The 27443-nt window shown below is 44.0% G+C and overlaps 1 protein-coding gene across 1 annotated transcript in view; it reads right to left on the bottom strand.

Moving 5' to 3' along the window:
- LOC133402589 (metabotropic glutamate receptor 8-like) overlaps positions 1–26366 on the bottom strand; it is a 32229-nt gene extending 5863 nt beyond the window's left edge. The window contains exons 1-6 of the mRNA XM_061676491.1: positions 25851–26366; positions 19727–19943; positions 3431–3566; positions 2243–2397; positions 2008–2145; positions 127–327 (exon numbers count right to left, since the gene is read on the bottom strand). Coding sequence (XP_061532475.1) covers positions 127–327; positions 2008–2145; positions 2243–2397; positions 3431–3566; positions 19727–19943; positions 25851–26351 — 1348 coding nt within the window. The 5' untranslated portion in view covers positions 26352–26366. The remainder of the gene's footprint in view (positions 1–126; positions 328–2007; positions 2146–2242; positions 2398–3430; positions 3567–19726; positions 19944–25850) is intronic.
- Positions 26367–27443: the final 1077 nt, after the last annotated feature.

The raw sequence follows: 27443 nt of genomic DNA, 5'->3' as shown, positions 1-27443 counted from the left end.
GGAGTTGCAGGGATTTCTGGCAAGTGCTGGCTGTTATATTACACAACAAATACTCCTCTGTGAATGAACCATGATATATTACAAGACTATACATATTATTTAAAAAATGGTCGAATAGTCTGTTACCGTTGAAGTTGACGGCGCGAATGTGCGGAAGCAGCTCCTTGCCGTCCACGTTGGCCATGCGCGGGCACAGACCCGGTTGCCCGGCACACAGCTGGCGGTGAACGCGGTCCAGGGCGTGTGCCATGGCGTACACGGCATCCATCACGAACTGGACTTTGCCCTCCTGCTCGTACGTGGAGTCGCGGCCCACCTTCTCCAGGCCTGCCGGACCAAGCGAGAAAGAGTACGGTTTGGCGCTCAATGGTGACCATCGATTTTGGATGCCAGGCCAACGCTGAAATCTGTCTAGTAGACCCGATTCAAATTTGCTGGTGTTTGGGTGAATTTTCTACTAAGAGGTTGTTCAGGAATGAACCCTAGAAATGGCCAAAATTGTTTGCCGGATTTTGTGTCAATCAGATACACCGGTGCCGGATGCAAAGATTTTCGTTCCCAGAAATTTCAAACTAGAGTGCCTGTCAACCAGTGCGTTTCATAGCATAAGTTCTATTGGATTTTTGTGCGTCTTGTCATGATAAACACACACGGCGGATTTTGCTAATATCTTGTGCGTTTCATGGCAAAGCATCCACATTTACAGGCAAACCACATCGCTTAGCTGTCTCCCCAATTTAAATTGAACGAGCTGGACTTTCAAGGAAAAACAAGGCGTGGACAAAGACGTGCAAACAGGTCTGTGGATGACGCAGTCAACACGGGACTGCACTTTATCCAAGAACACTTTGACGGTGCGGGGACCTATGCGAGGATCCTGTTCGTGGACTTCAGCTCAGCGTTCAACACCATCTTCACCGAACTCCTCTCCTCCAAGCTTCTCCAGGTCGGCGTCTCGCCTGCCATCTGCCGGTGGATTTACAGCTTCGTGACGGGCAGGACACAGCAGGTGAGACTGGGGGACACCACCTCATCCACTCGCACCACCAGCACCGGGGCGCCCCACGGACGCGTCCTCTCTCCGCTGCTCTTCTCTCTCTAGACGAAGGACCGCACCTCAACGCACACGGCTGTCAAACTCTTGAAGTTTGTAGACGACACCGCAGTCGTCGGCCTCGTCAAAGACTGTGACGAGTCTGCGTATTGACAGGAAGCGGAGCGGCTGGAGCTGCGGTGCGGGCGACACAACCCGGAGCTGAACACGCTCAAGACTGTAGAGATGATCGTGGACTTCAGCAGGCATCCTTCGCCACAGCTGCCCCTCACGCTGTCCGACTGCCCTGTGTCGAACCTTGAAGTTCCTGGGAATTACAGTCTCTCAGGACCTGAAGTGGGTGATCAACATCAACTCCATCCTCAAAAAGGCCCAGCAGAGGATGTACGTCCTGCGGCTTCTGAGGAAGCTCGGCCTGCCACGGGAGCTGTTGAGGCAGTTCGACACAGCGGTCATCGAATCGGTTCTGTGTTCATCCATCACAGTCTGGTTTGGTGCTGCCACAAAAAAAGGACAAACTCCGACTGCAAAGGACAATCAGGACTGCCAGAAATATCGTCGGTACCCCCCTGAAACTTTTTTCAAACTTGATCATTTTGAAATCTTTTTGTTTTCAGTTTTCATTTCTTTTCCTTTCTTTGTTCATTTGGCGACTTAAGTGCTACCATTTTTGATTAACAATTAGTGTTTGTTGTTTTTATACTTGTATGTCTTTTCTTCTTTCTTATACTTTTTTTATACTATACTAATTTACTTTTAATTTAATTTTTTATACTAATTTCGTTTCTTTTTTTTATTGAGCGGCTTGTCTTATCATTTTTTAATTTACAAGAGTTGTTTCTATTTTGTGTTCTTTTTCATATGAAACTTTTAGATGTCTTTTTCTTTTTTTGAAGAAGAATTTTTCTTCTTCCCTTTGTCGACTGGCGTCCCCCATGGATCTGCGCTCTCACCTGTGCACTTTTTGGCCGCTCCTGTTTGCTTGCCGTGCGTGCCCAGCTTGCATCCGAAGTTTACTTCCCAGAATTCAGCGAACCAAACGTTGCGGCGGTTGTTGGCCAGCGAGCGGCTCTTGAAGTAGCGATCGAACGCTAAGCGACAAACACCAAAACAAGTCAGTCACCACCAGGAGGACCGTTTCTTTTTGGGGGGTTTTCGGAATGTTGTTTCTTTGTTTTTAGTTCTCACCGTCGACGGACGCCCTCTTGGGCAGGACGGTGACGGCTCCCTCGGCCACGAGCTCCTGATGGAGCACCGGCGAGATTTTGGAGCCCCAGCTGTCGGAGCCCACCCACAGGAAGTGACCCGTCAGGTTGTTGCGACTGACCGCGTCCAGGATGCGGCTGGTTAACAGAAGAGACGAGAGAGCGAGAGAGAGAGAGAGAGAGAGAGAGAGGGCACCAATCAGATGGCTACAAAGTCATGCGACTTCCCATTCCTTGGCATTTTGCTTTCTTAACACTTTTTATTTTATTCAAGACATACTATGAATATTGCTTTTCAATACATACAACAAAACACAAAATAAGTGAATGAAATAAAGGCATTACTTGAATTCCAATCTGAAAACATGAAATACACATGAACAAAAAATGAAATAAAAATTGAAACAAATGTTAAAATATTTAATATAGTTAACCAGACCACACATTTGCAATAAATTTAAGGCATAAGATTCCATTCAATACCATAAATATACATAAGCTACAAATAATAGAATACAATTAAGTAAAATAAAAAATGGATATTTTAAAAATACATAAAAAAGGAAAAACATACATAAATACGATAATAAAATTATTAATAATAGTATACATAATTATTTTGAAATGTGAAAATAAATACAAGTAAAAATAAAAATTATTTTGGAAAACCTTTTTTAAAGAAATAAATACATTAATTACATTCATACATGTATTCAAACATTAAATCAAGTAAAATAAAATACAAAACTAAGACAAAAGAAATCAATGAGATGAAAATGTGTAAATACAATGAAATAAAGCAAAAAAAATAGAAAAAAAAACTATTAAAAATGCATCCAAAAGAAAGGATGACTATAACCTTTACAAGGGTAAAAAAAAAAAAAAAAAAAGTTAACCACTGTTAAGAGTAACAGTCAAATACTCAGCTGACACTTAGAGTAAATTTCATTTTAATTAATCAAACTTAATAATGTTCTCCAAGTGTAAAACGTAAAAAGTTAACCACGATGCCTTCAACATATTTGTTTGTTCCGGTGGCCTAATGAACGTCTCTTGAGGTCCATCAGGTGGATTTGGGGCGTTCAAGGTCAAAAGAAAAGCTGGGGCTGAAGAATGCCGCACGGGCGGACGGAGCCGCTAAACGGGAGCGGCCCGGGGCCGCTTTGCGTACCGGATGTCGTCCTCGCTCGCGAAGGTGACCACGGCGCGGGCGTTGGGCGTCTCCAGCAGACGCAGGACCGTCCTGTCGAACTCGCCCGCTTTGGGCTCGCGGGGGATCTTCAAGGACTGGGCGATGCACACGCCACCTGAGAGAGAGAGAGGCACGGACGGACGGACGGACGGACGGACGGACCGCACACACAGGAGAAAGGATCAACTTTCCCGGCGCTCCCTGAACACATCGCTGCAGTCAAACGGTTTTTTGGGGCCAAAATCAATGAATAAAAATGTTCTCATAAAAATACAGAAATGAAATCATTTTGCCATTCAGTGAATTAATAGACACTGTCATTATTTGTATGATTACGTTATCATTACAATATATTCATTATCGTATTTGCTCAATTTTGGCACATAAAAACATCCATGAAAAGACACAGAACATACAAACATGAAATGAAATGCATTCAAATAAAATGAAAATACAAAAGAAATGACAAATAATGTAATTATGTCAAACCAAATTAAAAACTAATAGTGTGGATGAAAACAAAAATGCAAAATCATCCCTCTCTCTCTTCTCAAATTCTGATATGTTTTGCATTGTTATCCCCACTTTAATGTTTAACATAATCAAAAACGTAAATATCAGACAACTTTAACACAAGTGAACTTAAAATGCTGTTTGTAAATGGCGAGTTCATTTGTTAAGGAAAAAAACAAAAAAACAATTCAAATTTACCTGGCCCTGTGTGGAAAAGTAATCCCCCCGCCCCCCTTTGTTAAATCACAAATTAATTGGGACTAATCAAAAAATTTTTCATAAATGAAATCACCATTTAAAAACAGCATTCTAAGTTCACTTGGGTTATATTGGTCTGATATTTACATTTGCTTGATGATTTAATTTTAAACCAAGTAAGGAAATTATGCAGAAAAATATAAGAATTTGGGAAGGGTGCTAATACTTTATCACGGCACTAAAACCAAAATGAAATTAACCATTTTTAAAAAATAATTTAAATACTGAATTATTTTCTGCCAAAATGGAATTTAAAAAAATGGAATTCAAAATTGAGAGATTTTTTGTTGTTGTTACAAAACATGGTAAAAAGTGAAAATAAATTAAAATTAGAATCGAAATAAATGTATGTATGTATATATATATATATATATATATATATATATATATATACATATATATATATATATATATATATATAGCGGATTTTCTTTCAAAATGATGCTTTCATCCTTCTGAATTAATTTGCTGTTGTAACTAAAGTCAATTTTCTTGCGTTGTTAATCGTGACTCGTGTTTAAATATAACACGCACTTGCCGCACTACAAGAACTTTTCGGCACTTTGCCGAGGACTTCGAGGACATTTGATCACCGCCGTGCAAAATACACGAGCGGCGTCCAGTCGGGACGCAAGCCGAGCGGTCCCCGTTCCGAGCTAATCGGCTCAGCCGAAGATTCGCGTTTGGCTGCGAGCGGCGGGAAAAAAAAAATCCCATTTGGAAAAGAAAAGTACATCTCAACCTTCTTATCTTCTCCGCTCAAACGCCCCAATCAGCACGTCTCACTTTCTTTTCTCACTTTGTCAACAATCAGGAGATTTAACTTCGCTCCTTGTTTGTTCGTGTCAATAAAAAAGAAAAAAAGATTAAACGCTCCTACTTTATCATCGATAAGAAGGTTTAAGTCTACTTTGTTATCGTGGCACGGCGCACGCTTCCACATAAATCTTTTGGTGCCAACTTACACTTTTATGACACTTGAGAATGTCGACACCTGAGTACAAATGTACTGCTTGTACGGCGAATAAAGGTTTGATGAAGACCACAATCGGAACCTGGAACAGACTGCTTGTATTTCTGTGAATCAATACAAATTCAATAAGAGATACATTATAAATTATAAATAATAAACAGAAACATTGAAATAAATACAGAAAATCAAAACGCAATCAAAGACGGCAATAAACCGGGGAAGCGATTCCGTGTGGTGCGTCGCCGCCACGCGACCATAAATTACCGTTGCCACGGCGACACGTTCATTGAAACGGCTGCCTTTGAATGCTCCGGTCGTGTTTGTTTTGCTTCCTGCTTCTAATTGAAAAGTGGCATCGCGTCGATGCGGCGGTCTCGCCGCACGTCCAAAGTTGCTTTCGACCGCCGGCGCGTCGTTTGGCGGTCAGCCAGCGCACGCTGTGAAATGAATGCGGCAGCTCGACGCCAAACTACAAGTGACCGTCAACAAGTCCATCAACTGCAGTGTTCTTACAAAAATGAGGCAGCTAAAATGCCAAACCTGAGGTGGACAGGGAGATGGGTTGGTTTCAGCAAAAACTCTAGTTTCTGACCAAGAGCAGAGAAAGCAAACATTTTGTGGAAGGAATCGCAATTTGTTGGTAATATTTTGGCGTTGGCAATTGTCTCCTTCGTGATCGGCGTGACAAGCCGAGGTTTCACCGCCTGATCTTTATCTTCTACTCAAAAGCTGCGCTGATCTCAAATCCCAAGCGATTTAAGGGCGCCACCTACAGGGATCTGTTGGTCATCACAGACAATTACAAACCCGAATTTCACAGACAAACTGGGCCAGACCCTCTCCCACACCTACCAGTTGAAAAATCTACTCCACGGCAGTGAAAGAGTTAACCGACAGCGCCCATCGAGTCGATCGATTGTCGATCGGTTATGCGGCGAACCGACGCGTGTCCCTCCCGAGAACGAGGCGACAGACAGCAGCGAAACGCCCGGGTGGTGGTGTTTTTTTCAGGGTGGTGTTTTTGGGTAAACAAAGGCAATTTTCTATTGAAGCAGCTGAGGAATGACAAATGTTCATTTCGGGGATTAACGTCAACTTTTTCCTTCCCCGCAAAGAAGGATGAGAGCCAAGATGTCTTTTTTCGCCCCCATCTTCCATGCGGGTCTTAAAGAAAATCTCCCTCCTGTTTGGATTTTCTGGCTGGTTCCCTCCCGCGCCGTCGTGGTTGACGTCAACATGACAACATTTAGCATTCCTCATTCTCGCTCCTCACATTGGCTTAACAGAAGAACAAACAAAATCCTGCCGCGACTTTCATGCGGATGCCTTAGAAGTGCATATGGCTCATTTTCAAATTGTCTGATCAATAACAGAAAACGAAAAAAAAAAAAAAAAAAAAAGTGTCATTTAGCAGTTTTTTTACTGAATGACGAACGGCATGTAAAAAGCCACGGACGTACAACTCTGAGCAAGGGGTTCAAGACGAACGGCTCAATGTGTATCTGTCAATAAATGATCAAACATCATTGCCATTAACTTCTTGAAAACGGTTAACGGTTACAATTTCATTACAACACGTTGCCAATTTTGCACATCTCTGTCGGGACACTTCTACATTATTCGTACACTCACTGTTTTATCACGCTGCACGCTGTTGTTGATTACTCCTGGCCACTCGTGTTTGAGAACTCTGCACCATTTGCGCAATCGTCACTGTAGCAGATCGTTGCACTTTTGGTCACTTTAAAGTGCTCTAAATTGCTGTTTGCTGTTATACTAGAGTGACTCCAACTACCGGAGACAAATCTGTGGGTCTTGAAAGATTAGTCCCAATGCTCTAAAACGGCCAGAAATATGCGGAACCGATTGGAAAAGCCAGTCATCACAAATATCACAATCAGAATCATCTTTATTTGCCAAGTATGTCAAAAACACACAGGGAATTTGTCCTCGGTAGTTGGAGCTGCTCGAGTACGACAACTGACAGACAGAGAATACTTTTGAGACAAAAACATAAAAGCACGGTCACTGAGCAATAAAAGGTTACCAGTAATGTGGTAATGCCGGTGTAATTTATTGATTTGTTTTTTGGGACAATTGTGCAAAATGATGCCGAGTCCTCGAGCAATTTAGACCAGTTTGAAATCAGTTATGCTACATTAAGCGTGTATACATTAAGCATGATGCGAATCTGGTACATTAGACGTACATACAACCCCAATTCCAATGAAGTTGAGACGTTGTGTTAAACATAAATAAAAACAGAATACAATCATTTGCAAACCACGTCCAACCTCTATTTATTTGAATACACTACAAAGACAAGATATTTAATGTTCAACCTGATAAACTTGATTGGTTTTTTTTTTGCAAATAATCATTAACCTAGAATTTGATGGCTGTAACACGTTCCAAAAAAGCTTGGACAGGTGGCAAAAAAGAGTGAGAAAGTTGAGGAATGCTCATCAAACACCTGTTTGGAACATCCCACAGGTGAACAGGCTCATTGGGAACAGGTGGGTGCCATGATTGGGTAGAAAAGGAGCTTTCACAAGCAAAGATGGGGCGAGGTTCACCTCTTTGTGAACGAGTGCGTGAGAAAATAGTCCAACAGTTTAAGGACAATGTTCCTCAACGTACAATTGCAAGGAATTTAGGGATTTCATCATCTACGGTCCAGAATATCATCAAAAGGTTCAGAGAATCTGGAGAAATAATTGCATGTAAGCAGCAAGGCCCAAAACCAACATTGAATGCCGTGACCTTCGATCCCTCAGGCGGCACTGCATCAAAAACCGACATCAATGTGTAAAGGATCTCACCGCGTGGGCTCAGGAACACTTCAGAAAACCAATGTCAGTAAATACAGTTCGGCGCTACATCCGGAAGTGCAACTTGAAACTCTACTATGCAAAGCAAAAGCCATTTATCAACAACACCCAGAAAGGCTGCCGGCTTCTCTGGGCCCGAGCTCATCTAGGATGGACTGATGCAAAGTGGAAAAGTGTTCTGTGGTCCGACGAGTCCGTATTTCAAATTGTTTTGGGAAATTGTGGACGTCGTGTCCTCCGGGCCAAAGAGGAAAAGAACCATTCGGACCGTTATGGATGCAAAGTTCAAAAGCCAGCAACTATGATGGTATGGGGCTGTGTTAGTGCCAATGGCATGGGTAACTTCCACATCTGTGAAGGCACCATTGATGCTGAAAGGTACATACAGGCTTTGGAGAAACATATGCTGCCATCCGAGCCACGTCTTTTTCATGGACGCCCCTGCGTATTTCAGCAAGACATTGCCAAACCACATTCTGCACTTGTTACAACAGCGTGGCTTTGTCGTAAAAGAGTGCGGGTACTAGACTGGCCTGCCTGCAGTCCAGACCTGTCTCCTATTGAAAATGTGTGGCGCATTATGAAGCGTAAAATACGACAACGGAGACCCCGGACTGTCGAACAGCTGAAGCTGTAAATCAAGCAAGAATGGGAAATAATTCCACCTACAAAGCTTCAACAATTAGTGTCCTCAGTTCTCAAACGTTTATTGAATGTTGTTAAAAGAAAAGGTGATGTCACACAGTGGTAAACATGACCCCGTCCCAGCTTTTTTGGAACGTGTTGCAGCCATAAAATTCTAAGTTCATGATTATTTGCTAAAGCAATAAAGTTGATCAGTTTGAACATTAAATATATTGTCTTTGTATTCAATAAAATATAGGTTGAACATGATTTGCAAATCATTGTATTCTGTTTTTATTTATGTTTAACACAACGTCCCAACTTCATTGGAATTGGGGTTGTATATGAAACATGCCTTTTATTTCTGAATTCAAGGGAACCAATGTGTGCCTGATTCAGGCATATGGTGCCGGAGTCAGGAAACCAGGATGATTGCACGTCAATTTACTATAAAATGCCTCATTTGGACAGCAATCCTTCCCCATTTTAGTACACAAAAGTGACTTCAGCTTTTATTTTGAGCCCAACAAACGATCCCAAAAGTGTAATGGTATTGTTTCTCCAAAGACGACGCAAGAAATGAAAGGAGTAGCTCTGGAAGACAAAGGCATTCTCCTCGGACAGAACGACTTTGCGAAAGAATAAAGTCCTCATCTTCCAACGTAATACTTTACGTCATAAAGTCTGAGTCTTCGAAGAAAGCGGATCCGGTGTTTCAGTCTAGTCGGCACGCGAGCAGTAAAAAAGAACAACGACAAAAAGACCTATCGGGGAATCATGCTTCAAATCAAAGTGATTTATTGGTTTTAATAGCTCAAGAAATAAAACAATAACAAAGTTCAATAAAATGGTTGCCGTAGTCTTACAAGAATGACATTTCTTTGTTAGAAAAGGTTGTAATCAAATGACATTTAATTTTTTTTGAGAACAATTGTTGTAGTCTAGGTAATTCCGAGACAAACTTATTTGTTGGAATCTAGTTGGCACGAATATAGTAAATATCCTACAAGCGATCAGCTGTCATTTCTCTGAGTCTAAGCCTTCATATTGACTTGAATAGTTCGAGATGCTTAAGACTCTCATCCCACCTTGTATTGATGAAAAGCTGTGTCCAAATCCTTTTGTCCACATGGTGTATATCCCAGCCCATGTCTGTCCTTCCACACACAGCTTGGAAGTTGAAAAAGCTGATGAAGGAGCGCAGGGCGGCGCAGAGCTGCGTTTAGCTCAGGAGGCTCAAGTGTGGACGCTGCCAGAAGAGTTCAAACTCGAGTCACCACGCCTGCCGCCAGCGGTGAGGAGACGCTCGAAGGCCGGCCGGCCAGAGAGCGAGCGGTGGCGTGTTAGATGGAACTGGGGTCTTATTCCCCCAATACACATTTTGGGCACAGCAGTCATTTCAAATCTTGTTTTAACTGAGATCAGCCTACACATGACGCTAAGAAGAAGAAAACAAAACATTACCGTCACCTATTAACGAGTATTTGGGCCACACTGGTAGGAAAATAACACTACTGCTACTATGTTAATAGATTCAGAATGTTAAAAGAATAAAGTCGCAATCTTATGAGAATAAGGTCGTTTTTTTTTAAAGTAGAAACTCGGAATCATCCATTTCCTTAAAAATGGAGTGCTCTTGTTTTGCGCTTTAACGACACCACGGTGGCCACAGTGCTTCACGTTCCCCCGTTCACGCACACATTCGAACGCCAACGGCCGGCTGCTGGCTTGCAAGGCACTGCGAGACAAACCACTTCAACAACGGACAGTCAGAGCCAGTATTCAAACTGACAACCCTTCAGTCACCCGACAACCCACTCGACCGACTGAGCCGCAGTTGGTGAATGAAAATGTCAGTGAATGAAGACACATTTTTTCAAGAAGAAGAAAGAGCGAAAGAAAGTCTTTTGCTGATCAAGGGATTGGGTCAAGGAGGCAGCAGTCTAAGGTCCAGCCACTTTGTTCAGTTTTTCCAGACACAGAGGCATTCCCAGGTCAGCCGAGTGACGGTCTAGTCTGTACAGCGTGTCCTTGATCTTCCCCGGGGCCAACACCTCACCAAGGAGGATCCTCTGGCTCTAATCATCCAAGTCCAAGAAGGAATCTGGGGTAGAAACATAGGTTGACCGCTAAATTGAGAGCTTGGCCTTTTTTCACCACGACAGACTGATGCAAAATCCACTGATGCGGCACCTGTTCATCTACCGCTCCAGTCTTGCCTCACTCGTGAACAAGACTCCAAAAATAAAACTCCTTCACTTGGGGATAGATCACAGAGAGGGCACTGCGCCCTTTTCCAACTGAGGACCATGGCCTCAGATTTAGAGATGCTGATTCTCGTGCTAACCACTTCACACTTGGCTGTGAATCCCTCCAGCAAGGGTTGAAGATTGCGGCTTGAGAAAGCCGACAGGACAACATCTTGTGCAAAAAGCAGGGATGCAATACTGAGGCCACCAAACCGGACCCCTTCAATGCCTTGGCTGCATCTACAAATTCTGTCCATATAGGTTATGAACAGAATCGGTGATAAACGACAGCCCTGGCGGAGTCCAAGCCTTAACGGAAATTAATCCGACTTACTGCCGCCAATGTGGAAGAAACTCTGACAAGTTGTCCAAGGACTGAAGGGCCCGTGTCAGTGGGTCCAGTCCTCCACAAGAATTCAAGGGACAGTCGAAAGCCTTCTCCGAGTCGTAATCTTTCAAGAATAACATTTTGTTTTTGAGAAAAAGTCGTAATATTTTACGAATAAATAAAATGTACAATTTATTGAGAATAAAAAATAAAAAATAAGAAATAAAAAAAATAATAAAGATATAAAAAAAATAATAATAATAAATAAAAAATAAAAAATAAAAAATACAAAAGAAAAAAGAAAAAAAAAATTAAAAATTAAAAATTGAAAATAAAATATTAAAAATTGAAAATAATAATAAAATAAGAATTTTACAAAAATAAAGATGTAAAAAAAAAAAAAATAGGCAATCATACTAAAGCACGGATCATGCTCGGTGGAGGTAAAAATTAGGGAAATGGGAGCACTGGTGTAGAGTTTGGTCATCTTTTCCAGTACCAGTGGTACCAGTGGCCACATATCCACAGTCTCGTTCAAGTGAATCCCAAAATCAATAGAGCAATATCTACAGGCACGATATCCATTCCCAAGGCCACTGAGCTATTTTGTTTTTACATTCCAATATATACTCGGAGATTTAAAAAAATAAATAAAATCAAACATTGTTAGGAAATTGGGGTGTCCCTGCGATCACATCTACTGTAACTCCCCAAGATAACTTCAGACACCTTTACAAAATCAGCCATGATATCTGTTTCCAAAGACACTTAGTCACTGCTGCTATGGAAGTAATATTTTTTATCAATCACAGAAGAGCTGTGATTGTGCAAGAGGTAAAAAAATAAAAATTCTAAATTGGGCTATTGCTGGAGAGTTTAATCCGAAAACAATGACTTCAGAAGTACCACAACGTCTCCAGGAATATCAGTTCCCAAAGCCACTGAGCCACTGCCATCGTGTACGTAGTTTTTTGCAAGGATCTTTCTCGGTAGAGGTAAACAATTGTGAAATCGGGTTGTTGCTGTCAAGTTCGGTCTTCTTTTCCAATCCTGATGACCGGACATCCACTGTCTCATTGAAGGGGATTCCAGATCAACTTCAGACATCCTGTACCACAATGTCTCAGGCATCATAACCCTTCCCACAGCCTAAAAGCCATGTTTTCATTTTTTTAGTTCTGATAAGTACCCTCGAGCAATAAACTGTGGTTACGAAATGGGGGCGTTGCTATATAATTTGATCTTTGGAAAAACTGTATTGATCTTCCGTAAGGCCGCTACAATCTTTCTGGATAACCTTCCCAGGCAGCTACCTTCCCTGGCATCTGTTTTAGGCTCAACTAGATTGTCTTTCGAGTCCTCCAACGGGACAGCATCGTTTTGGATCGAGGGAGTTTCTGGAATAAGGGAGTCTATCTGGGATGACGACGACCGTTCATCGACTTGGCACTGCGCCTCCTCATTGGACACTTTGTCAATGGAGCTCACGGACTGGCCGCTGCAAGAGGGGCAGCTATGGAAAAAAGGGTGGAGCAGAACCTTCTGGGAGTTGACCCTCAGATTGGGATCCAGGTTCAGCATCTTCTTCACTAAGCGGACAAAGAGCTGCTCGGTGGGTTGTTGTCCAACTATTTCCACCATGACCATCTTCAACTCATCCAGAGAGTTAAGTATGAGTGATCTCCCGCCTTTGGGTTGGCATCCAGTCTCCTTGGCGAACTGTTCGGGTGACTTGAGCTTCCACCTGTGGACCCCGTTGCACTCCTTGTGGAAGTATTGATCCACTTCCTTTCCGCAGTCCAGCACATAATCCGCCGGCTGTCCCTGAGTGTTGGTGACAAAGTTCAAAATGTCGTACTCTGTCCTCCCGGGATACAGCGGCTGGCCCGTGGCGAGCTCCACGGCGACTAATCCCAACGACCACACGTCCACCGTCTCGTTGAAGGGAATCCCCAGAATGACTTCGGGCGCCCGGTACCACAACGTCTGCACGCAATCTCCCGGCACGATGTCCGACACATTTTTGGCCAGGCCAAAGTCGGCCAGCTTGACTTTGAGTGGCTTCTGGCGGCGATCCACCACCATGATGTTCTCGGGTTTGATGTCGGCATGGACGAGCCCCATGTTGCTCATGTGGGACAGCGCGGTGGCCAATTGATGCACCACGGGCCGAAGCTGCTGGATGGAAAGTGCGCTGTGATGCTTCATGAACTCCCGCAGGTTCTGGTCCAGGAGTTCAAAATTGAGGCAGATGTTCTCTTTGTGGAAGAAGAAGCCTTCCCACCGGACAATGTTGCACTTGTCAGGATCCAGACTCCACAACTGCTTTAGGATGCAAATTTCCTCCTTGGCATCGTTCACAGAATTTTGTTGGTTCTTGAAGACCTTGATGGCCACCATGGTGTTGGTCTCTGTGTTGCGGCACTTGACCACCACGCCGAAGGTGCCCTCGCCAAGTACGTCCTCCACGGTGTGGACCCCGCCCAGAGTCACCCCTTTATACATCTTTAAGTCATCTGCACGGACAAAGTGCAGACGTGTTAAATATTGACTCCTTTTGGGAATATTTCTCCATTTAAGGACTTTTAAAACCTTACTTCCTGCTAAACACAACAATAAGTGAATGTGCACAATGTCAGAGGGTGTCTCTGAAATCGTTAAACATGTCAAGATACGGTCTGTGAGGATTTCTTTTCAATTTCTGGAAATGCTTCACGTCCAATTGCAACAGTCCCCGGTCCCCCCCAACACACACAGTTTTCAGTGGTACAGCAACGTCTGGTCCTTGTCCGCAAAAAAAGCAAATGCAAATAATGGTCGGAAGGCTAGCTACATATCTAATGTAGTGATGGTTTGTGATATCGTTTGTCAAGACATGCTCTGTGGTGATTTTTTTGTTTATGGTGTCTACCATTTCTGGAAATGATTCATGTCCAATTTCAACACTCCCCTCCACCCTACTGTTTCCATACGTACTGCAACGTTTGATCCATATCCACAAGAAGCGAATGCAAGTACGGTGGGAACGCTGTCTGAGTAGCTAATGATCGGATCGGATCATTTTGTCATTCTGAATCTTGTTGCTCCGTTTGTTTGTTTTTTTCGTATTCAGGCGAATGTCCAGTTCACGGACACAGGTGTGATTCTTGGACAGGACCAATTGTTTTGCAAGAATGCAAAACGATTGGTCCTGTCCAAGAATCACACCTGGAATGTAACTGACTGTGTCTCCAAACGTTGACTAGTTGGATGGAACAAGACGCATAAAATGACATTTTGATGTGCACCTTGGTTTTATCGTATTTTGACTGAATACATTATTCTGATCAATGACTTTTTGGACTGTTTATTTTGTATCTGTTGACATTGTGCACATGCATTTAATGTTTCTAATCATCTACTTAAACCATCAATCATGCTAATGCAATTTGTCCATAAATAGATGACGCTTACTCAATTATCAATCCTGCTCAACCTACCAGTCTGATTCATTTTGGACTTTTTGCTGTCGGCCGATCCAAACTTGACGTGATGACCCACTCTAGCTTGCTCTCACCTCAAAGACGGCAAAGTGACAACCGTTGTCCCTTCTCCATGACATCACTTTTCAAAGCACAGATTTAAACATAAAAGAATGAGCATACAAGCTAACATGTAGCGCTGAAGTCATGCATTTGGCATGACATCATTGGTCAATGCTTGAGCTAATTTAGAGTTCCCTGGCATGGCCTTCACCATAGCGTCAATCGACTAGTCACATCGCTTGTTTGTCGGACAACATCTGCATCAGCGTTAATTTTCAACAAAACATTTAAAGCAAATTTAATAAACTATGCCAACTTGATAGTATAGATAAAATCCAACAGCATAGCGTTTGGTGAAATCACTACAGAAATAACTGTCCGAAGGTGGATCTCAGCGCAAGAAGGAGCAGAAGGAGGTCTTGCTGGTCAAGGCCTTTTGATACATGTTTTTGCATGTTTGCAGCTGCCGTGGTAGTTCAAGGGTAAACTATAAGTGTAGTCGCTGGGTGCGATGCGAATTATTTCACACAGACCCACTCGTCCCCCATGAAGCAATCGCTATTGAAATGTTGTCACTTGGCGGTCTGTCCAGACGTCTCCCCTGTACACAATCCAGCGTGGTAGTGTTAGCATCGACTGGATGCTTTGCTAGCAAATAGTATTTTATACGTGTGTGTTCGCATGTGTGATTTGTGATTAAGGGGATCAACAGAGTGAGGAAAGTCAAGTTGTTGCTCTCACAATCGGTGTCAAGTGAGCGTGTGCTGAGTCCGATTGGGACGTTCCCAGGGTGGGAAAAAAGCGACTTCATTCTATTTTCTGTGGTATTATGCAAATGAGCCTTTCATCTGTGACACGTCCTTAACGCTCAGTAACCGTCATCAACGTGCAATGAGGTCTTTTTGTAATCAAGTCTGATGTATTTCATTGTCAAGTATTCTGAAACACTACATTAGCCATATGGCTAATTGTAAAAAATATGCGGTTGCAAGCATTAAAAACCCTCGAAAATGAACAAGCACACTTAGCACGTATTGTAGACATATTGTCTATGTTGTGAGGCATTTTTATCATGAATTCTGTGATCATTTCGTTCTCATGTTTTTCCTCAGTACAGTAGCCATCTGTGATCATATGAAGATGAGGACAATACCATACATTTAAAAACACAACATTAACCTACTTAGCATCTGTTAGCATATAAGTTATCCCCATTGACATCATATTTAAAGGAAAATGTTTCCTCAAAACAAAGTGCATATTCAAAGACAACTACAAGCTCACAACAAACTCAAGCTACTTAGCATGCTAGCTGTGAGCATATTCGTCATCCTTTGTGACAGCGCTAAATTATTCTCAGACTCTACAGTGATCTAATTACGGGCTAACAGTATACAGAGTGATCGTTAATTTTCTTCATGAGGGACACCTTTCGGCAAAATAAATGTATAATTTCAAATCATTGCGAAAGTTCTGCAGATAATCGTGTGTATCCCTCAAAACTGTGTTTGATAAACAAATTCTAAATTGCTTTCTGAGTATATCTATATATAGTGCATATAAGTATAGTTGATCATATCATGGTAGCTGTGGCAGCTATTAGCATTGTCACCATGGGGCGCTACATCCATCTGCCGGCCGTCACCTAGCTGTGCTGAAGGCTCTGGAGGAGGTCACAGCGGTCTTTCCTGGCGAGCTAGCTGCAGCCAGCTGTCGCCATGGTGATGGGCCCAGCGGGGGGAACAAGCATCTCGGCGGTGCTTGGCGACTCTCCGTAGACTTCAACTTCCATGTGAGAAACATCTGGAGGTTTTTACCTCACATATCTTCAGACTGAGCTGCTCCTTGCACCGCAATAATCAACATTTACAAAAATTCATCTGCAATTCAGTCATGATACAACCATTCACAAACATAAATGTTCTTGGAATGTGGGACAAAGCCAGAATACCATGAGGAAGAACATGCAAAGGCCTGTAGGTGAGTCTTGAAACTGACGGGATGTGGTTTTGCCATTTGGTTGTGAATGGCTGGGAAGTGATGTGGTGGCGCTAGTGGCTTGGTTTGTGCTTGAACAGTGGTGCTTTGTTGCAGTGAAGTGAAGATCAGAATCAGAATCAGCACCGAAGTATGTATAGACTCCTCTGTCAGGAATAAATTGGTTGGCTTCTAACATGTCGTTATAATCGTAGTTCTTTCACGAAAACAAGCACGCTTGGAACCTCGAGAGTTAATAGGTGATATTAAAAATACAGGTTCCTTTAAAACCAAATCCTAAGACATCCTAAACAATTTGTCTTGGCACCAACAACAGACAACTTAGTTTTAAATTTAGTGTTTGGTTGAATCACTAAATACTGTAAAACTGCTTAAGATCATAAGACTGCTAAAGACTTAAAAGAAAAAAAATCATAAGAGTGCTTAAGAACTCAGGGCCATAGGACTGTTAGACTGCTTTATACTTTAACATGTCTGAAGACAAAAAGACCACAGGACTGCTAAAGACCACAAGACCACTTAGGACTGTAAGTCTGCTAAAGACGATATGACTGTAAGACTTAAATGCTCAAAGACTGTAAGAATGCAAGGCTGAAAAAGGCTGAAGGACCGTGACGAGTAGAACCAGTTAGACCCTAAGACTGCTAAAGGGTAAGACTAAGACAGTAAGACCATAAGACTGCTAAACACCGCAAGGCTGGAAGACTTAAAGACCCTACGATGGTAAAATACCGTAAGACTGGCAAGGACTTTAGGACCGGAAGACCACTAAAGACCATAAGACTGCTTAGGACTGTAAAACCCCTTTTCACACTGCACTTGCTCAGTGTGGAAGGCCCCCGCGTCAAAGCGCGACGACGACGGCAATGGCCATCCCATATTTGGAAGTACATCAGCATTTCGATGCTTAAACTCCTTTCGTGAGCTTTCTAGTTCTAGGAAGAGACCTTCGAGGTGTATTTTAGGCTTTGAAAGGGAGTTTGGAGGCTTCCCGCAGCAACGTCTTTGTATATTATCTTTCTATCGGCCGTTTACAGTACAAGTCTGCCAAAATAGCACTCAGAAATCACTCCGCCAGCCTCGCTTTTTTTTTTTTTCTCTATCCGATGACGCGACGTTGAGCGTCAGACGCCCTCTATCTTCAGTGGAGCGATGCTCGGCGTCACGTCAAAACACACCGAGGCCCCGTCGGCACGCACCCACAATGAATGGGAAGGTCGAGGCCGGCAGACGCTTTGCCAAGTGCAGTGTGAAAGAACCTTCAGACTATAAGCCAGCTTTCGGCTAAGAAGACTTCGAGACCCCAAGACTGTAAGACTCACATTAAATGGGCACGAAAGCATAAAACAAGAGTATTTTGTCATATGAGGCTGCAGTCAGCACATTTGAAGCTGAGGCACAAAATCCAAATGTGAATTCGGATGAACGTTCAAGGGCGACAGCAGACGTCGTTAGCGAACAGACGCTAGTCGCCATCAGCGCTAATCAATAGAGGCTAGCTAATCACGGAGATTAGCCCACAGCAAAGTCTTAATGCTGCGTCTTTAACCGTACATTCGGCCACACACACACACACACACACACACACACACATACACACACACACACACCGAGCCACATGCTTTTAGCCAAACACACACTCTCTCACTCGCTCTCTCTCTCTCTCTCTCTCTCTCGCTCTCTCTCAGGTAACTAACAAAGGCATTTGCAAGTGCCGCATGGTGATGAAGCCTCGTTGACCGTAATGTGGAGCTTGTGCTGCCTTCTCCCATCACAAAAATAGTCTAAAGTTATCTGTAGCGACGGGCTTGTTTTTGTTACACAAATCACAGCCACCGGCAGTTAATGATACTCGTTATTCAAACATTCAGGATGGGCGCGTGACGACACACTGACAGCCGAGAGAGCAACCAGCGAGGCGGACATGGAAAAGGACTGATTTCCTTGATATCGTGAAGGAATTCATTTTAATGCTGAAACACGGTCACACTCTTCTTCTGCTTTTGCCCTCACTGATAAGCACTAAACTGGTCATTAAGACCGTAAGACTGCAAAAAAGCAAGACTGTAAAACTGCTATTTACTAAGACTGTAAGACAGTAATACTGCTAAAGACGAAGGGCTCTATTTTCATAGGCTAGACGATCGATGTAGAGGGATACAGCTCGTGGAGCGCTGCGAACACTTAAGTCGCCAGAGGTTTTTCATTACCTACCTACCCACTAACTTTCAATGTTCCAGTCATGCACAGATCTCTGGGTCCTCTTCCAAATGTTGAGATGTCTCCATCCAAGACTATTTGCACTGCTTTTAAAGCCAATGAAAGAAGGCCTTTCAAATGGACAGGACAGAAGTCGGCTGCGGTACACCCACACTAGCGCAGACGTCCCATTTTAAATGCACTGCGGGTATGCCAGCCCACGAAATGACCAAAACCAGGTCCAGCTCACCTCATTGCAGTTTTACGGCAAGTCCAATGCTGGATTTGCGCTAGTCGCAAAACTAGAGCCCTCAGACTGTTACACTAAAACTGCTTAAGATTCTACAAGTGACTAAAGAGTGTAAGACTCTAAAGCTGCTCATGACTGTGACTAAGATCGAGAGAGTGCAAAAGATCATAAGACTGCAAAATACTGCAAAACTGCTAAAGACAGTGAAACTGTAAGACTGCTAGAACTATAAGTTTGTACTGCCTGCTATAGACTAACACTGTGAGACCGTAACACTGCTTCAGGACTAAAACTCTAAGACTACTACTTCGAAAGACTAAGACATTAAGACTAAGACCTTTAGACAGTTAAAGACTAACACTGGAAGACCATATAGCTAGATGGCTGTAAGACTGCTAAAGACCGATCAATACTATTCAAAACTGGAAGACAATAAGACAAACATTAAGACTGTAAGACCGTAATACCATCCAAATTCTAATGACTATAAGACCATTAGACCATAAGATTGGTGTCTGGTGTCCCTACCCGACTCTCTGGAGAGCTGCACGAAGGCCTCTACACCGCTCTCTCCGTAGTTCCCTTCGGAGGCCAGCGTGGAGACGTAGTTCCAGCCCATGGCCGTGACGATGTCCAGCATGGCCTGAGCCTGGTACGAGTCCGGAGGAACTACGCGTGAGAAGAAATCATAGCGACTGTTGTCACTCAGCTCCGGGGCCGTTGAGGCGTAGCTGATTTGAGGGATCTGTGAGGGAAAAACAAAATTAAACAAAGACTGGGCTCCGAATCACTTCCTATCCACTATATAGTGAGTTTGCCATTTTCTCGTGCTGTTGGAATGTGGAATGAAAGTAAGGTAAGAATTAGTTTTTCATTTGACTGATGACTAAACCAATATTACAATCTCTCTTTCGCAATTAGGGAGTAAGGAATGAGTTCATGACACAGCAGCTCTCTTTGTAATTAAATTATTTTTTGTGGACTTTATAGTGAACTACTGTATATAGTCCACTATAAAATAAAAATAAATCACTGTATAGTGATTAAGGAGTAGGGAATGAGTGAAAGATTCCGAACTCACTTATGATGATGTATGAATGCTACTTGAAAGTTTTTAAGTCAGAAACACTTTTGCGTGGCTCAGCCACCATGACAACAAATTTGTTTTACCCCCGCGGGGGTTGTTTTTATTTTCTCAATGATGACGACGAAGACGCAAAATTCCACAATAAAAGAGAAATGACATTGACTCTAAAGTAATGTGTTTCCAACAAAGTTAAAGTCCTTGCAGCAGTTTATACTGCAACACTATACGAACGAATCCTATAATCGTTTTACTCCTATTTTTTAAAGGTTATTCCTATAACAAATTAATAACGGGCCCTGAATGTCGTATAAAGGCCGTCAAATAGTCCTAGGTCAGTACCAAGTGCAATAGATCATGAAGAGAAGGAGCAGCTATAAAGAAGCACGGTTAGCGCTTCGCCCAACCTCTGTTACTCTGTAGAGGCGTGGGCTAATTTAAGCGGGGCAGGTGTTTCTCAGACGGCTGTTACAACCAAGGTGAATCTTTCTCGACACCGGCTTTAAGCAAGCTCCCGTCACCGTTTATGGTCCATTGTGTAGCTTTGACCCTTTAAACGGAGAAGACTCCCTTAGTATCGTACGTACAGGGGAAATCTCTTTGACCTGGTCAGAGCCCGAGCTGCGGCGTTCTGAATGAGCTGCAGATGTATCATGCTCTTTTGGGCGAGTCCAGTCAGAAGACCATTACAACAGTCAAGTCTAGGAGGAGAAACTGTGGACAACATAACAGTTGTTCGCACAGCCGCCTTGCAGTTCTGAGATTGCTCCAGCCTTCCTCTGTGGAGTTTAGATGTTCTCCCCATGTCTGTGTGGCTTTTCTCTGGGTACTCCAGTTTCTTACCACATTCCGAAAACATGCATGGTAGGTTAAGTGAAGACTAAATTGTCTCTCGGTGTGAATGTAAATGGCTGTTTGTGTATACGTGCCCTGCAGTTGGGTGCACTCCACCTCACGCCCGAAGTCAGCCGGGATGGGCTCCAGTACACCCGTAACCCCAGTGAGGAAAAGCGGTGTAGAAAACGGATGGACGGAAGTCTACTGGAGATAAAAGCATGCATGTTTTTCATCCTATGTTAACAACGTTGACTTTCCACGATCAATGAAAGTCACCAGTGTGACGACATTAATCTAGATCCTCAACATTGTGAATTTAACCTTCTGAACTTCATCAACATCATTGAAGAATTGACTTTTTAACCATCTTCTGCAATATCTGAGAGGTGACTTTTTAGCCTACATTCGCAACATTGCGAAGTTGACTTTTCAACCGGTATCCACACCATTGAGGAACTGACCTTTGAACCAACATGAGGGTGCAGGGCGATGACATCATGACAGCGTGGAGGCGGCGCGATCAATGACATCATCACCAAGGTGGTGCGTTCAATGACAAGGCGATGAGAGTCACGCTGACATTTTGGGGTTACGCTGCGGGAGACGGGACGTGATGCCGGCTGACAGGCGCCTGCTGACACCCGACCGCCGTCGCTCCCGTAATTCTCCCGCCGGGACGGAGGTTAAATACGCAGGGGCGCCCGCCGTAGCGGTTAGTGTTAGCCTTGAGCTCATGTCTCAATTTTAAACGGCAAGACCAAAGAGCAGGCGGAGGAGCTCCCCACTTGCCCCGCGGCCACGCCAGACGATGACACGCTCAGATGTGACGGTCGGGGAACGAGTGGGCGGCGAAGGCGGGACGCAGATCAAGCATGAAGTGCGCCCACAACAAGAAGACGGGCAAGATGAACAATAACGAGAACAAAAAGTGACAAGATGAACAAAAACAAGAACAGGAAGAAGAAACAGAAGGAACACAAAACAACAACCAGAGTAACAACAACAATGGAAAAAGAATAAGAATATCAAGAGCAACAAGAAAAGCACAAGACCAAACACAATGACAAGGAAAAGAACATAAAGAAGAAAAAGAACAAAAACAAGAAAAATGAACAAAACAGGAAGAAGAACAAGATCAACAAGAACAAAAAAGAACTCATAAGAACAAAGGTAATGATGCTGTTTATAATAAAAACAATTACTGATAGTTGTGAATTCCCCATCACTTCCAGTGCACAAAAATGTGCACAGGGAAAAAGCTTTTTCACAAGGAAAAAGCTAAAGAAAAAGCCAAGTGCACAATAAAAGTCATCTTTTATAGATTGATAACTGTCAATCAAGTGAAAAAAATGAGTGAAACGCTGCTATTAGTGGAGTCGCGTTGGTGTTCATTCCGGAAAAGAGACACGAGTGATAAAACTTAATGAGTCCTGCAAGACGAGTCGCCCGTGTTAAAGTGTGTGCGCGCGTGTGTGCGTGTGAGCAAACGGATCAATCAGCGCAGATAATAACAGTCGTGATTGGATCCGTAATTAATTGCAGCCTCTCGGCCGTCGTGGTCCTGTGGGGGAAAAGGTCATCCATCCCCCCAAAAAATCTGATCCGCTTCGAAATTCCGTTTTTCTTTTTTTGAAAATAAAATCTAGGACAAGATTAACGTAGGATCAGCGAGGCCGCAGCTCATTAAGTGCTCGTGTGCTTCGATGTCCATCGAATTAAGCAAGGTCGTTCGTCTCAGAGACGTAAACCACCTGCGTCTTTCACGTGATGACTTTGCTCGATTGTGTTTACATTTCGCTAATGACAGAGGTGAACTACTTTTCAATCTTCACGACAGTTAATGACGTCAACTAGATGACACGTGATGTAAAGAACGATCGCGCTTTTACTCCTTTCCTAATTGAAGATAGGAAAGCATTTGATTGACTTAATGCTTGATTGCATTTAAGTCAGTGGCGCCTGGTCAATAGAGGGCGCTAGGGCGCCGCCCCACCACTTACGGTGGTCACGACATTATTTTGAAATATATATATATTTATATATGTGGCGCTAGGCGATATTGTTTTTCCCTAATATCGATATTCGACATGACTTGATCTTTATTGCATTAAAGTTTATAAATGTACAAAACTGGACCTGACCAAATTGATTTGCATTATAAAGCCGAATGTTGATTGAACAATTATAAATGTCAGAAAGAAAGAAATGACTTTTCCCTGCAGGTATTTCAAAATGAAAATTCTTGACCGAAACTCCATCCATCCATCCATTTTCTGAGCCGCTTCTCCTCACGCGGGTCGCGGGCTGCCGGAGCCTATCCCAGCCATCTTCGGGCGGGAGGCGGGGCACACCCTGAACCGGTCGCCAGCCAATCGCAGGGCACATAGAAACAAACAACCATTCGTACTCACATTCACACCTGAGAACAATTTAGAGTCCTCAATCAATCTACCGCACATGTTTTGGGGATGTGGGAGGAAACCGGAGTGCCCGGAGAACGGGGAGAACATGCAAACTCCACACAGGCGGGGCCGGGATTTGAACCCCGGTCCCAAGAACCGTGAGGCAGATGTGCTAACCGGTCAGTCACCGTGCCGGCTTTACCGAAACTAAAAACCCGAAAATGAGAAACCCAAGGCCGAAAGCCAAAAGCTGAAACACAGGAAGATATGATCATGGAAATTATTAGTAAAATCGTATTTCCGGATATGACTGCAAAGATGATACTGTACACGCATGGCACTCGATAATGTGCTTCAGCTTCAGGTGATTTTACACGGACATCGTTTCTTTTATACATCTTTTGCAGACTACGGTTGTTTCCAAATTATAGACCTCATGTGCCTGTTTTGGGGACGTTTTCTAGTCGCTACCATCTTCATGTTGGCGGCGCAGCGAAAAGAATCAGGGGGAAAAAATTGGTTTAAAAATCACGTTACACGTTATATTTGGCTTTTATGTTTGACGGCCTTGACGCTTCATGAAATTCACGACTGAGTACTTGATCGCATTTACGTTTCACTTTTATGTCGTGGAATTTTGGATTAGTTGTGTTTTTTTTTGTTTTTTTTTTTCTCAATTGTGTTTGAAAATCAACAATGTTCTTATTTGTCGAGCAGTCCCGGCAGTTGAGTTTGTCTGAGGAAGCGGATCTCCTCACACTGACGCACGAACATCATCACTCGTGCTCGCCAGACGAGGTGCTAGCTGATAGCAACACTCGAAGCAAACACCGTGCACCGTTCCCGAGGGGAACCAACACATTTTGGAGCGAGCTTGGGAGGAAAGTTCCACATCAGCACAATCTAGGCATCCTCAACACCCTGCCTGCTAATATATTATATAAAATATATACATCAATATTTACAATTGAAAAAAAAATATATATATATATATATATTTGAACACAAACGGTGCAACAACAAGTGTAGACAGGCAATATAACACAGCGTCTCACAGAAATATATTTTTTATCCGCCGCAAAAAATGACCAAAATTACCATCTTCTTTGGATAGAATATGTTATGATACTGTATAACAATAATAATAAAAATAATAATAATTAAGTTAAGACAGTGCTCGATTACCATGATGTGACCTTTCAAATGTTTGCACGTATGAAGCCCTGGAAATCTCCAACATGCAGAATTCTGACCAACCCTGAAGGTCATGTTGGGAATTAAACACCCGGCGCAAAGATTAGCTTGATGAGATCAAGTAAAAAGCGAGAAACCAGACAGTTTATTGGATTTTAATTCTGCATATTAAGGCCGTGGTTATAATCTACTTAGAAGAGGAAGTATTAAACTCTTCTTTTTTAATCAGGAAAATGTCTTGAGATTCCAGCAACACTTTAAAGACTGTTTGCTTTTTGTGTGTTTGTGTGTGTGTGTGTGTGTGTGTGTTCAGTTGCTAAGTGTTAGCCACTAATGCTAACATAGCAGTCAATCCAAACACAAGCATGCATGACAACAATCCAAAATCTTGTAGAAAGTCTTCTCAGTAAATTGGAATCAGTTCTATTTATACATTCCACTCTGGTACAGCACAGCCAGCTACGTTTTTTGGCTAATTGCTAACTGTGAGCTGCTGATGCTCACCATGCCCCTTCGAAACATATAATTGTATTACACTTACTCGCATCGACATGACAAATCCACACCATATCAACATAGGGTGCGTTGGGAAGTTGACCCCCGGCGCGCTCTCCGCCACCCGGAACCTTCAGTAACTCAGAGCGTTGGGAGAGTGTGTGCCACTCGATAGAACTGAAACTGACACATTCAGTATGGCCGATGTACTGACGCATCCCTAGCAATAGCCAACACGTCTAGTAGTAAAGTTCTAGAAAGCGGAACACTCTCTGTCTCGGGGCGCGACCGGAGCATCGGACTGAATTTCCGAACGGACCCCAAACACTAGGCTGAAGCTCGGATTGGTCGGCGACTTCATGAAGTCACGACGTGAATCAGTTTTGGCCACAAAACAAGCGGACGAGAACTTCTGCGGTCTCTTCAACACGGCGCTGAACTGAGCTACGTGGGGCAGAGCCCAGCGCTGAACCTTCACCAACCACAAACAAAAGAACGGTTTCGAATTTTCTTTGTGCTCTTTTCCAAACCTCTAACAACTGCTATGTTTAGCGGCTAATTCCTAACATCACATCAGACACTGTAATTGTCATTAAACCGAATCCTAATGTCACAAAGGACGCGAGTCACTTCCTGTTACCTTGAAGAGCCTGAGGATGTTGGCCACCATAACGGAGACGGAGCTGGCCGCCGCCCCGATGACGCCCACCACCTTGTCGGGCTTGGCAAAGACAGGCGTCTGTCCGTTGGCGCAGCGTACGTCGCCCGCGTCCCTCTCGATGAGCGCCTGCACAAAGGTAAGCGACTGCTCCAGGGCGTGGGTGTCCCGCGAGCATGTGTCCAGGATGCGCGCCCCTAGCGTGACGTCGGGGAGCAGCTCGGGGTCTTTGTTGACCACGTCGATGGCGAACAACATGGCCTCCAGACGGTGGATGCCCTTCTCCTTCTTCAGCTCACCGCAGGGTAGCCCCCGCTCGCCCCGGGCGTGCACCGGGAACAGACCTCCCAGGAGGATGTCCCCATCGAGCCGGATGGAGTGGGCGTACTCCTGCTGCGGGTCCGGGGACGGAGCGGCGGACCCCGGCAGCCAGCAGCTCTTTATCATCAGGAAAGGGAGGAAGTAGCACCTGCTGACCGCCATCTTGGCGAGGTCACGCGATTAGTCGTTGAGCACACGGCCAGAGAGACCATGGGGGCCACCCCTCAACACGGGGGGGCTGGGTCACGCCTAAAAACAGGGACCCCCGTCTTCTCCTGATGTTTTGGTTCTGTTGTTGGTCATTTTGGAAGCGGGACCTGCGTCATGTGCTTTCTGAAACACAAAATAACAAAACTCAGCAACATTTGTGTGTCATTTTATTTTAATCTGTGCAATTTGGAGGGTAAATTTACAGTCGGGAATTTACCGCAGTCTTGCTTCAATTAAAAAAAAATATATAACAATACTCTCGTCGTCACTGATGGTGTAGTGGTACACTTGCCTGACTTTGGTGCAGGCAGTGTGGGTTCAGTTCCCACACAGTGACGGTGTGAATGTGAGTGCGAATGGTTGTCCGTGTCTATATGTGCCCTGCGACTGACTGGCGACCAGTTCAGGGTGTTGTCCGCCTTTCGCCCGAAGTCAGCTGGGATAGGCTCCAGCGTCCCGCGACCCTAACCAGGATAAGCGGTGTTGAAAATGGATGGATGGAATACTCTAGTCTTTGTGTATTTTTTAGTAATATCTGAACCTGTGTCACTTTGGGCTGATTTACAGTGGGTTGTTTACAGTATGGAATTTACCGTATCCATCCATTTTCTACCGCTTATCCGAGGTCGGGTCGCGGGGGCAGTAGTTTTAGCAGGGACGCCCAGATTTCTCTCCCCAGCCACTTCATCCAGCTCTTCCGGGGGAATCCCGAGGCGTTCCCAGGCCAGCCGAAAGACGTAGTCTCTCCAGCGTGTCCTGGGTCGTCCCGGGGGTCCGCTCCCAGAGCGACGTGCCCGGAACAACTCACCGGGGAGGCGTCCGGGAGGCATCCGAATCAGATGCCCCGGCCACCTCATCTGGCTCCTCTCGATGTGGAGGAGCAGCGGCTCTACTCTGAGATCCTCCCGGTTGACCGAGCTTCTCACCCTATCTCTAAGGGAGAGCCCAGACACCCTGCGGAGGAAACTCATTTCGGCCGCTTGTGTTAGGGATCTCGTTCTTTCGGTCACAACCCACAGCTTGTGACCATAGGTGAGGGTAGGA

The sequence above is a fragment of the Phycodurus eques genome, chromosome 5, assembly GCF_024500275.1.
Source record: "Phycodurus eques isolate BA_2022a chromosome 5, UOR_Pequ_1.1, whole genome shotgun sequence".
NCBI lineage: Eukaryota > Metazoa > Chordata > Actinopteri > Syngnathiformes > Syngnathidae > Phycodurus > Phycodurus eques.
This window is presented reverse-complemented; position numbering and strand designations above follow the sequence as displayed.